The sequence below is a fragment of the Ooceraea biroi genome, chromosome 6 (genome assembly GCF_003672135.1).
Source record: "Ooceraea biroi isolate clonal line C1 chromosome 6, Obir_v5.4, whole genome shotgun sequence".
Taxonomy (NCBI): Eukaryota; Metazoa; Arthropoda; class Insecta; order Hymenoptera; family Formicidae; genus Ooceraea; species Ooceraea biroi.
The window spans coordinates 7,916,319-7,928,934 of NC_039511.1; the positions used below are offsets into that span (position 1 = coordinate 7,916,319).

General features: G+C 35.9%; 1 protein-coding gene and 1 non-coding gene across 40 annotated transcripts in view; one reads left to right on the top strand and one right to left on the bottom strand.

The window, feature by feature from the left end:
* LOC105276337 overlaps positions 1–12,616 on the bottom strand; it is a 334,767-nt gene that overhangs the window by 184,918 nt on the left and 137,233 nt on the right. The window contains exon 1 of one of the 39 annotated variants that reach the window (XM_026970873.1): positions 4,941–5,118. The exons of the other annotated variants lie outside the window; for them this stretch is intronic. Within the exon in view, the coding sequence (XP_026826674.1) occupies positions 4,941–4,949 (9 nt within the window). The 5' untranslated portion in view covers positions 4,950–5,118. Of the gene's footprint in view, positions 1–4,940; positions 5,119–12,616 lie in introns of those variants that run through there. 39 annotated transcript variants of the gene reach the window in all.
* On the top strand, positions 8,710–8,783 carry Trnat-ggu. The gene has a single exon. It is a non-coding gene; the product is annotated as a tRNA-Thr (tRNA).

Genomic DNA, 12,616 nt, shown 5'->3' on the forward strand with positions numbered 1-12,616 from the left:
GGTGGGTGGGTCTACACTCTGCGAAATTCTTAACATGATTAACACGCGCTCACACGCCGCTCGGTAAAGTATCGCTCCCCCTCAAACGCAAGAGAAACGATCCCGACGGAATATTTGTGCTTCCTCCGTCCTATCGCACCTTGTGACGGATGTCCCGAAACGTCACGTCACAATATATATACTGTTTGTAATGTTATATATATACTGTTTGTTAACGTGATTGCTGTCACCGTTTAAATTTGTATTTGTATTTTGTAGGAAGAGACTTTTATTTTTTGCAAATTTGATAAGAGCCGGAATTACGGCTGAAACGTTATGTGGTTTTTTTTGGATGAATAAATTTGCCAGCGATTGGTCGTCAGAACTGTGATTTTATTGTTCGTAGAACATGTGTCGTCGTGTATATTGCATACAAGGCTACTCAGAAAAACGTTTTGCGCATAAATATCCAGAAAATCACATGCAAAAACGGTTCAAACAAAACCTTGTCTCAATGCGTCGCCATATAAATAATAAGTGGCCATCAAAATGTTTCTGGGTTGTTTTCATTGTATGGAACTACGAAATGTATGCATATAGATGTAACAATGTAAACAATGTAAATATGATTTCTAAATGTCTGATCGCAAAACGAAACGTTTGTCAGGAGCTGAATATAGAAAACGAAAGCTTCAAAGAGATGCAGAATCACGCAAAGATGAAGGAGCAATAAAAAAATTTTTGTTCGGCAACGATCGACAGGCAGAAATATCAAGCTCGTCTAAATCAATAACGATTGACACAGAAAAGTTACCGACTGAATGTATGCACAACAAAAAACTTCAGGCAGAAATGATACAAGAATAAAAGGTGAAGATAAAGCTCGAAATGAAATTGTAATGCAGGTTACTGATAGTACTGAGACAACAAAGAAACACACACTAGAAACAGAAATATTCTCTGAGGAAAAACTTATAAGTGACGATCCAGCTAAGTGGCCATCGCGATTATCGAATAGTGAGGTGCAATATCTCGTACAAAATAAGCCCAACTGTAGAATACAGTTGTCATATCCCACAGATAGTAATGGCAGATCGTTCTCCAATACTTATTTTACGCGCAAATTTAAAAACGGTAAAATATGCGACAGAAGCAGGCTATTGTACTCGCCTTCACAAAATAGAATTTTCTGCTTTTGTTGTAAACTATTTGCAAATTGTAATAGCACTTTGGGTAACGACGGTTTTTATGATTGGCAACACGCATCTCGTCACTTGGCAAGACATGAGAAAGGTCCAGGACATATACAGAATTTCAAAAAGTGGATTAATCTGACCACAGCGTTCAAAATGGAAAAAAATAATAGATCAATATGAGCAGCGTATACTTCAGGTAGAACAAAAACATTGGTACTCTGTAATTGAGCGTATCGTACATATCGTGAAATTCCTAGCTAAACAGAATTTAGCTTTCCGTGGATCTTCGAGTAAACTGTTTGAATCGGATAATGGCAATTTTTTGAAAGCTATAGAAATGATATCTCAGTTTGATCCAGTAATGTCAGAACATATTCTCAGGATACAACAGAGAAAAAATGACGACAAATTACCTATATATTTAGGTAATGTTATCCAAAACGAGGTAATTTCTCTCGTTGCAGATAATATACGATTGACAATACTGAATAACGCGAGACAGTCAAAGTATTTTTCTGTGATCCTTGATTGTACGCCAGACGTAAGTCATATAGAACAAATTACAGGGATAATTTGTTTCATAGTTGTAAACGCGGACACAAGAACGTACGAGATTAACGAACACTTCCTTGGATTTCATCCTATCAACGATTCCACTGGAGAAGGTTTAACAATATTTCTTCTTAAAATTCTTGAAGATCACAACTTGAACATTCAAGATCTATGTGGTCAGAGTTACGATAACGACGCGAATATGCGTGGAAAATATCGTGGAGTACAAAAAAGAATACTGGATATCAACCCCCGAGTGTTTTTTATCCTTGTGCTTCTCATAGCTTAAATTTAGTAGTCAATGATGCAGCCAAAGTAAGTTTCGAAACCGTGGATTTCTTCAGTACAGTTCAAACGCTTTACAATTTTTTCTCAGAATCAACTAAAAGGTAGGGGGTTCTAAAACAAAATGTTACAAAATTGACGCTGAAGTCAGTCTCAGAGACAAGATCGGAGAGTAGAATCGAAACCATAAAGCCATTACAATACGAGTTAGGCGAAATATATGACGCTTTAATGGAACTGACAAGTATCAGTGAAATGGATATCTAAACTCGCCATGAAGCACAGTGTCTAGCACAAAAACTTTGCAATTTTAAATTCGTATGCTCAACCGTCATTTTATATGAGATTCTTTTGAAAATAAATGTTGTTAGTAAAATGCTTCAAAACCTCGAAATGAATATTTCTTCATCAGCAAAAGTTCTGAAAGATCTCGTAACTAGTTTAACAAATAAATGATCTGACGAAGGGTTTGAAGACTTTGTCACGCATGCTAAGGAATTGGCTACAATTATTGAAACTGATGAAGACTTCCCAAGTCCAATAAAAGTGCGTTCGAGGAGGAAAACAAAGCAGTTCGATTACGAACATAGTGATGACAAAATTATAGACCTTAAAAATAATTTTAACCTTCAAGTGGTCGCGCGGCGTCGAAAAGACCGCACCTGGATAATTCCTTTAAATAAAAACCTATTGCCGCATCGTAGGGATTTCCCATCTCTAATAGCCTGTGATAGGTTTATTACGAACACATACAAACTGTTTTCATCCTTTTCTCGCAAATCCCGCGCTTTGCAAATTGCTTTTGTTTTAGTCTGGCTAAGAGCGTCGAATCGACTACACGCCATAATACACGGTAGTATCGCTGAAAAGGTTACGCGCGACTATTTACGATAAGTTATTTCGTTAGTAACTGTCGTTTGTTTACATTGTAAGATCCATATCTTACAATGAATAACAAAAAGCTTTATGATGATGAAGTCGCGCGACTGCTAAAGATCCTGAATTTTTATATTTTAATTTGCTATTTTCTAAAAATTATGACGTAAAATGTTAATAAACCCAAAAACTATGTTACAATTGTCTTAAAATAAATGATTAATTATATTTTTCCTTTTTTATTTCATTTAAAACTGGAATAGGTCGAAACGACTACGCGCGACCTCTCCCGTCTCAAAAGACTACGCGCCCGCTTGAAGGTTAAAATACATTTTTATTTTTGTATTTTAGATACAGCTCCTTAAACGAACGTTTTGAGTTATTGAAACAGCATGACTTTTGACTTTTTGCGCCATAGTTCATCTTTTGAAAAAATGAGTAAAGAGTACGTTTTAAAAAAGTGCATGAATTTGCAAGCAAAACTTTCAAATGGAACAGAAAGTGATATAGATGGTGCCGAATTATATGACGAAATTTGTATACTCCTGCAAGGAATGCTAACGCCCGATATGAATTCAAGTGCAATGCTAAATTATTTATTAAACAATAATTTGCAACAGGTGTTTCCGAATTTTTACATAAGTTTACAAATATTATTAACTTTACCAGTCACCGTAGCTTCAGGCGAAAGATCATTTTCGAAACTTAAGTTGATAAAAAATTATTTGCGTTCGACTATGTCTCAAGAAAGATTAACGAATCTAGCAACAATTTCGATCGAGCACGAAATTGCAAGCAAATTAGAAACATCAAAGCTCATCAAACAATTTGTTGAAATAAAAACGAGACGTGCGCGTTTCATATAAAATAGAATTTTAATTTATATTACATATTTATATATTTATTATATATTTTATTTTATATTTATATTTTATATTTTAGTTTAATTAGTGCAATAATTATGAAAGGATTCAGATAATTGTTCTAAACTGTATTAATGTGTTAATGTTTAATGTTCGCTCTAATAAATACAAAAAATAATTGAAATTTCCTCTACGCACTCTTATTTAATATTTAAGAAACGCTTCTGTCAATTAATATAAATTGACACTCAATTTCGATCAATTATCAATAACAATATTGTACGTGGGTCAATTTGAAGTGGGTTTGATTGAGTTGCATTGGTTTGCGTTAGTTTGGGTTGATTCATTTGGATTTAATGAAGGTTGGTAGGATTGTTTGGGTTACCAACATAAATGTGATCGGTACAAAAGGGCGGCGATGGGATGCTTTGCATCCAGGCGTAACAAGCCTTTAAAACATCCCTGCTCTTTCGTAAACGTATATGGTATCGTAAAATTATGCACTATTCATTAAACTTTTTTGCTAATAACTTTTTAACAAACAATGAGCGCCGACTAAAACCTTTTGAAGGTCACTCAGGAGGGTGACCTTAACAACATATGTCAAGGTCAAGGTCATAGGAGACGCTTCCTCTTTTCTTAAGGTTTACCAAATTAAGTAATTAAAGAAGATAAAAAAGAAAAAAGATAAAAAATGCAAATTTAAAAAACATAGATAATTGTAATAATATTAGAAAAATCATAAATAAACAAACTTGTCTCTTCAAATATATTTATTCGTAAAAATTCAATAATAACTTTAATCAGCTTGCATCATTTTTAAAGCAGCTTATAAAGTTAAAAATAAGTAAAGTTTGAAAGCGTGTATCTTCTAACAAAAATGAAAGGAAATATCTTCGCTTTCCTGAATTGCATAAATTTTATTTTTGAAAACAGACATATACTTTTTTAAGTGTTTTTATAAGTGTTCAATCTCACATTGAGAGATTAAAATAGTTTTTTTTTAAATTCAGCTTTTTTATTTTTAAACGAATATCGCTTTTATAGTAAAACCCGTACTCATGTTATCCAGCAATGGCCTACCGCGTGGTTTAGTGCGTGGAAGGAAACGCATGCATGGTACGTCTCTTGTGTACGGGAACTCCCCGAATTAACATGTGCGAAGGATAGAATGAGAATGGCTGCTTACCGCACTCATGAGTACGGGTAACGTCCAGGTACGCAGCAATTGCACGGAACCCCGTACGATCTACTCTTGAGAGGTTGTAATTCCTAATGGAATAGTTTCGTGTATCCGTCAAAGACGTTTTATAATTTGCTTAAAAATGCCTAAAACTTTTTCAAACGAAGAATACGTGGATATTCATTTCATTTATGATTTTTGCAATGAGGATTCGAGAGCGGCATGTCGCGAATATGCTGTCCGTTTTCCTGATCGGCAACCATGTCGCTCTGTTGTTGCTGAAACGCACAGACGTTTGCAGGAGACAGGATCATTTTCCAACGTCTCTGTGGTGCGGGAACCTGTTCGCAACGCTAGAACAACAGAAAGAGTTGCGAGACATTTTGAGATAAACCGAAATACTAGTACCCGTCGTGCTTCTCTGACTTTGGGAATTGCCCGAACCACAATTCAAAGGTCATTTCATGAATTAGATACGTACCCATATCATTTTACACCAGTCCAAAATCTTTTTCCTGCCGATTATCAAAGAAGCAAAAGATTTTGTCAATGATATTTGCATTTAGATGTAAATACTTTATCAAAAATCCTGTGGACAGACGAGAGCACTTTTACTAGGACGGGAGTATTCAATTATCACAATTCTAATTACTCGTGTGAAATGAATCCTCATTTTTCTCGGATATCGTCTTTTCAGCACGAATTCCAAGTCAATCATACCTATCCAAATGGCAATTTGAACAGGTATGATTGATGAATATTTAATTGGACCTCACATTCTACCTCACCACATTACTGCACAACAATTTTTACAGTTTTTGAATAACGATCTATTTGATCTATTGCAAGATGTGCCTTTAAATCTTCGCTACGACAGTTGGCTGCAGTTAAATGGATGCCCAGCTCACAGTGCTCGTATTGTTAGGGATTGGCTAAACCAGAGTTATCCGGAAAAATGGATTAGCCGTTGGGGACCTGTGGGGTGGCTAGCTAGGTCTCCAGATTTAACCCCTTTAGATTTTTACTTATGGGGAAAAATAAAAAATGAAGTTTACTCAACGCCAATAGAGTCTCGTGAACATCTGATCCAACGGTAACTGATAAACATGGCTTTTGATCGACTTAAATTAAATCGGGAGGAAATCTATAAAGCAACCAGATCGGTCATTACTCGATGCCGAAAGTGTATTCAACCTGGGGAGGGGGGGGACATTTTGAGAACAGTTAGTTTTTATTCATTTTTTACCATTACAGTGATGTTTTTGTTTGTTGTAAAATTAGAAAGGAAAATGAAGAAATAAAAGGTGGAAATAATGAAATTGATGACTTTATTTTATTCGATCATAACTGGCATTCTAGATGTTTTTTAGATTATATTTTCAAGTGTAAGTTGTACATCTAACACAAGTAACTGCGCACCAACGGGATTTGTCAGTCTTACAACACAGCCATTTTTTCTATGGTAGAAAGCAATCTTACCTAATAAAGGAGGGAGTCAAAAAATCGCCATTTTCTGCCTAAATGGGGAACCTGTAAAACATGATTTGCTGCCTTATTTGAGGTTGAAAGAAAAAGAAAACAATAGTCCTTTAATCAGTAAAACTGCGGGAAATATTTTAAAAGTGATAATGAATGTTTTTGGTAAATCTACCGATTAACGTACCCACCTCCTATCACCTTCTCCTTGACATATATTATAGAGGTCACCCTCCTAAGTGACCTTCAAAAGGTTTTAGCCGTCGATCGTTGTTTACTAAAAAGTTATCAAAAAAAGAAGTTTAATGATTTTGCACGAATTTTCAGCTGTCCACGACAAGCAAACAAGTTTCGAAAATATAGTAGTTATTTTGAATATTGAAAGACATAAATGACGAATATGAACGAAGGAAGGAAAGTGATTTAACCTAACCTAACCTAACCTAACCTGGTTAGGTTAGGTTAGGTTATATTCTCCGAAACTGGAGTCCCGGACACATACGCTCGGTTTCAGCCCGCTTCGCGGGAGGGTGGGGGGCAGGGGCTTCGCCCCCCCCCTCCCCACTAGACCTAGTGTAACAGATTTTACCGTACAGATTTTGATTACCTGGTACACGGCACGGAACCCGGCAGGGGCTTCGCCCTCCCGCGAAGCGGGCTGAAAAACAAGCGTATATGTGTCCGGGGCTCCAGTTTCGGAAAATATAACCTAACCCAAACTTATTTCTGATTTAAAGGTAAAATTCCATCAAATATACTCTTTCGTAAACGTATATGATATCGTAAAATTATGCTCTATTCATTAAACTTTTTTGTTAATAACTTTTTAACAAACAACGAGCGACGGGTGAAACCTAGTGCGGGTTAATTTGGAAGGTGACTTTTCTAATATATTTCAAACTCAAGTCCTTCCTTCGCGTGAACAGCTGAAAATTCATGCAAAATCATTAAACTTCTTTTGTTAATAACTTTTTATTAAACAACGACCGACGGTTAAAACTTGCACAATGTTACTCAGAGAGGTGACCTCTATAATATATATCAAGGACAAGGTGATAGGAGGTGGGTACGTTAATCGGTAGATTTACCGAAGTCTATAGCATGAAATTATATAGAAATACTAGCATCCCCCATCACGGCTTCGCCCGCGATATTTATGTGTAGAATTAAATAAAAACACATTTTATCCCTTCTCACCCGTTAGGGGTGGAATTTCGGAAAACCCTCCCTTAGTGAGCACCTACGTGATAGCAGGAATATACCCTTAAAATGTCAAGTCGATAGGTGCAGTGGTTCGGGCTGCACGTTGATGAATGAGTGAGTGAGTGGTATTTGGCTTATATATAGATATAGATTGTACAATATAACACGAGCGCATGCACCATGCTTAGCTTAACCAAGAGACAATGAACGAGCAGCGTTCATTCGTTAAACGCGAAGGACATGGCGGTCACTGCCTCCATTTGTTTCTATTTATTGTTTTTCATTTTTATTATTTTGTTAAATATTTTTATTTATATATTTTTAAAATATATTTAGTTTCCGGTTTCTGATTTATCATAATCATCTTCAAAATAATCATTTAAATATTCTGCAGGTACAAAAAAGTATATTAAAAAATATATCAAAAAATATATTTTAAAAATATATAAATAAAAATATTTAACAAAAAAATAAAAATGAAAAATGATAAAAAGAAACAAATGGAGGCAGTGACCGCCACGTCCTTCGCGTTTACCGAATGAACGCCGCTCGTTCGTTGTCTCTTGGTTAGGCTAAGCATGGTGCATGCGCTCGTGTTATATTGTACAGTATTTCTATATAATTTCATGGTATAGAAATACTCCACTTCATTAAATAGAAATATAGTTTATTTTAAGATTTTATATCTTTCATTAAACCGCTTAAATGCAATTATTTTAAAAACATTCATTATCACTTTTAAAATATTTCCCGCAGTTTCCTGGTTAAAGGACTATTGTTTTCTTCTTCTTTCAACCTCAAATAAGGCAGCAAATCATGTTTTACAGGTCCTCCTTTTAGGCAGAAAATGGCGACTTTTTTACTCCCTCCTTTAAATAAATAATATTCACTGTGAAAAACATCACCTCAGCCAGGGTTCGAACCTGGGACCTCCCTCATACCGTGCGGGTGTTAGCCAACTCGACCACTGAGGCATATGGTGATATTCGTTACAGTAAACAGTAAACACCTTACTATTCGATCCGAGGTGTAGTAACAATTAATATAGAGATGTTATAGATATCTATATTAATTATTACTACATCTATCACCACATGCCTCAGTGGTTGAGTTGGCTAAGACACCCGCATGGTATGAAGGAGGTCCCAGGTTCGAACCCTGGCTGAGGTGATGTTTTTCACAGTGAATATTATTTATTTAGGGTGGAGTTCCAAAAAGGGTACGGCTCCGATTTCGATCAAACTTTGTAAAAAGCTTTCTCTTAGGTTAAAATGGAAGTATTGAAAAGGAATTTTGGCGATTCCCATAAGGAAGGTCATTTTTATGGGAAAATGATAAAAGGTATAATTATTAGAAACTTGAGTATATTATTCAAATATTGTATTGTGGAGATTTGTAAAGTTTAGTATGCTATTGTTTACATTCTGTTCACACATTGAAGGACGAATTTGTTTCTATTTTGCTGGTGATTATTGTTAATTCAGCACCGCTTTGATCGTTGAAGTGCTTCAAACAGGCGACCTTCTTTAAATAACAAGCAGGGTTGGGTTGGGTTAAGTTAGATTTTCCGAAAGTGAAACCCTCCCGTAGGAGGGGCGGAAAACACTGTATTTACGCATGTATTTTGCAAAATAAAAAACGGGATGGGTTGGGTTAGGTTAGATTTTTTGGAAGTGGAGCCCCCCGCAGGGGGACGGAACACACTGTATCCACACATGTACTTTGCAAAATAAAAAACAGGGGATGGGTTGGGTTAGGTTAGATGTTTTGGAAGTGGATCTCTCCGCAGGGGGGCGGAACACACTGTATCCACGCATGTACTTTGCAAAATAAAAAAACAGGGGATGGGTTGGGTTAGAATTTATTATAACATGTATTACTTTTTGTAAAAACATCAATAAAATCAATACATATTCACTTAAATACAAATAGAGATCTTTGTTAATTTTCTGAGAATTTATTATTAAAAAATGACCTTTTTATGAGAGTCGCCAAAAATCCTTTTAAAGACTTTCATTTCAACCTGAGAGGAAGCTTGTTACAAAGTTTAATTAAAATCGGAGCCGTACCCTTTTCGGAACTTTATCCTTTATTTAAATTTATTAGGTAAGATTGCTTTCTACCATAGAAAAAATGGCTGTGTTGTAAGACTGACAAATCCCGTTGGCGCGCAGTTACTTGTGTTAGATGTACAACTTACACTTGAAAATATAATCTAAAATACATCTAGATGAATACCAGTTATGATCGAATAAAATAAAGTCATTAATTTCATTATTAATAATAATTTACTGGCGAAGTTAAGAATCTATAACATCTCTATATTAAAAGGTGGAAACTTCAATTGATTCGGCCTTAACTGGCAATATATTTGATAAAAGTAATCACTACGTTTCGACCTTTGGTTTGGGGCCTCCTCAAGCCCCATTAATTTTGTACAGAGTAATTTAATGTCTGACTTTGTATAATTTTCACCTGAGGAGGCTCCAAACCAAGGGTCGAAACGTAGTGATTAATTTTATCAAATATATTGCCAGTTAAGGCCGAATCAATTGAAGTTTCCACCTTTTATTTCTTCATATTTATTCTACTGGCAAAGATAAGTTTTCAACATCAATATCATCTTAGAAAGGAAAAATTACTTTATTTTTATGACAGAAAAAGATTTTGTTTTATTTTTTCAATTCATTTATTGTTTCCAAGAAATTTATTAATAAATATATTTATATGTATTAAAATATTTATTCGTATAAAAATATCTGCTTAATATTATTATGTCCTTTATTTTTTAATATCAAAGGCCAGTATTCATAGTCTGTTCTTATTTCCAGATGATCTGAAGTAATGTCTTAAGATGCTAATACGACTGTGTGATTCAAATATCTTATGAGTGTACTTAAAGATGGTCTTAAATCAGAATCAACAATGAATATCGGCCAAAGAATAATAATAAAGTAACAGATTTTCTGGTTTGCATAAGTACCCATTGTAGTTGGCGCAATTTGTTCATATCATTAGTTTTGTAGAGTCCTTTTTTGAAAGAACTTCAGGCGCGTATACTTGGCGCTTTTTTTGTACCTTTTTTAAAAAAAGGTAATTTTGTTGTGATTTCACACATTTTGTAGTGTGAAGTATGTTATTCTTTTTTATAATATATGAGGAGATGAAAGCCATAGTCCTGTCAGTCAAGGTTTTTAAAATTATTAACCTACATGTTTATAAAATATAAAATTATATTGAGTATATTTATGCACAGAAGTCAATATATTCAAGAAGAAAGAGTTTATTCCGTCGTTTTTTATTTCGTTTAATAAATAAATATAAATATATATTCTGTAAAAAAAGTATCCGGAATTAGTTATAAAACACAAATTACTTGTTTATTCATCAATATTGATTTTGTCACCTTCAAAATAGGCCCCATCGGATGCAATACACATGTGCCAACGCTTAAGTCCTCAAAACACTTTTCAAACGCTGAAGCTGGTATTGTTTTGAGCTCCTCGTCGTCATCGTCATCGTCGTCGTTGTCGTCGACGTGGTGCAACGTCGTCGTCATCGTCGTCGTCGTCGTCGACATGGTCCTCTCACTCACGCCCTCTCGCTCTCTCATTCACTGGCTCTCTCGCTCTCTATCGTCATCGACGTGGTGCAACGACGTCGTCACCCTCATCGTCGACGTGGTGTAACGTCGCCGTCGTCGTCGACGACGTGGAGCGCACACGTACGCGGTTATCGCTTGCGTATGTCTGGCGCACGCGAGAAAATCGATATTAGCTGCTGCCATCTCGTTCAAAAGATCGAACTGTACAAACGACGATGACGTTTCTTAAGTGAAATTTGCCAATTTCAGATTTTGCATTGCCATATCTCCGCTCGTAGGGCACGTAGAAGAAAAATGACAACACTTTTATTACATAATTTGACCCCAAGCTATCCACTGAGCCTACTCTGAACTTGATCTGTTCAGCGGTTATTGAGATCTAATAATCTGAGTGTCTGCGAAAGCGTCGCTTCGCGTAAAAATGTCACGGTGCGGTCTCGCTGCGCGTATATACTTGGCGCGAAACACTACCGTGTCTCTTGATAAACTTTCTTTATTTGTCTTTGAAAATTTTTTCTATCGGAAGAGAATAAAATATCAAAATTTTTCAACGACACAACGCAGCACAAGTTAATGCCCACTTGGGGGAAAAAATTGAGCTCAATCGCGAAAAAGTGCGGGGTTGGTGAAAATTGGTTTTTTGTTATTTTTTCGGTTTCTGTTGAGGTTGAGTTATCAATTTTTTCTTTGCGGCAGAAAGCAGCACAAACGTAGCAAAATACAGCACAGTTTTTAAAAATTAAGAATTCGAAAAGTGCGGGCTAGCAAAACTTTTGTTTTTTCACTTTTTCAGAAAATGCTTCAAGTTATTGAAATGAGGTTTGCGGCACAATTTGGCACAAACGTAGCACAATTCAGCACAATTATGAAAAAGATGAAATGCAAAAAGTGCGGGGCTAACTTCACACACGTCTTCACCGACGCCTCTGGGCACGCGTAACATTCACCGCAATTTCTAATGAGCGGAGTCCGTCTATGTGCGTTCGTTGCCACGGCCTATGATAATATTCTAAACACACGCGATAACTCTGCACTTCGGGATCAGCTCTCAAATATTTAGGCAATCTATCTCACAATCATTCAACGATAGTCGTGTAACAACACGATTTTTGGTATAAACTGCTCGGTAGTAAAATCGTGAATATCGCGTTTATCTGTAGGAGAAACTTTTTTTTTCGATCTATGCAAATAGTTCGATTACTGGCATATAAATGAGGCGACCGCGCACATGCGCGTACGACAATCGCAAGCAATAGGTGTTTGTAACCTCAATCGCAAAACTCGACTGACATCGGATACAATGGTCAGAAAGACACGCAGACACCCTTTGTTGCCCGATACGATACGTTGCATCATCTGCGGTCCCTCTAAGTGCGGTAAGACGAACTCAAATTGCTCG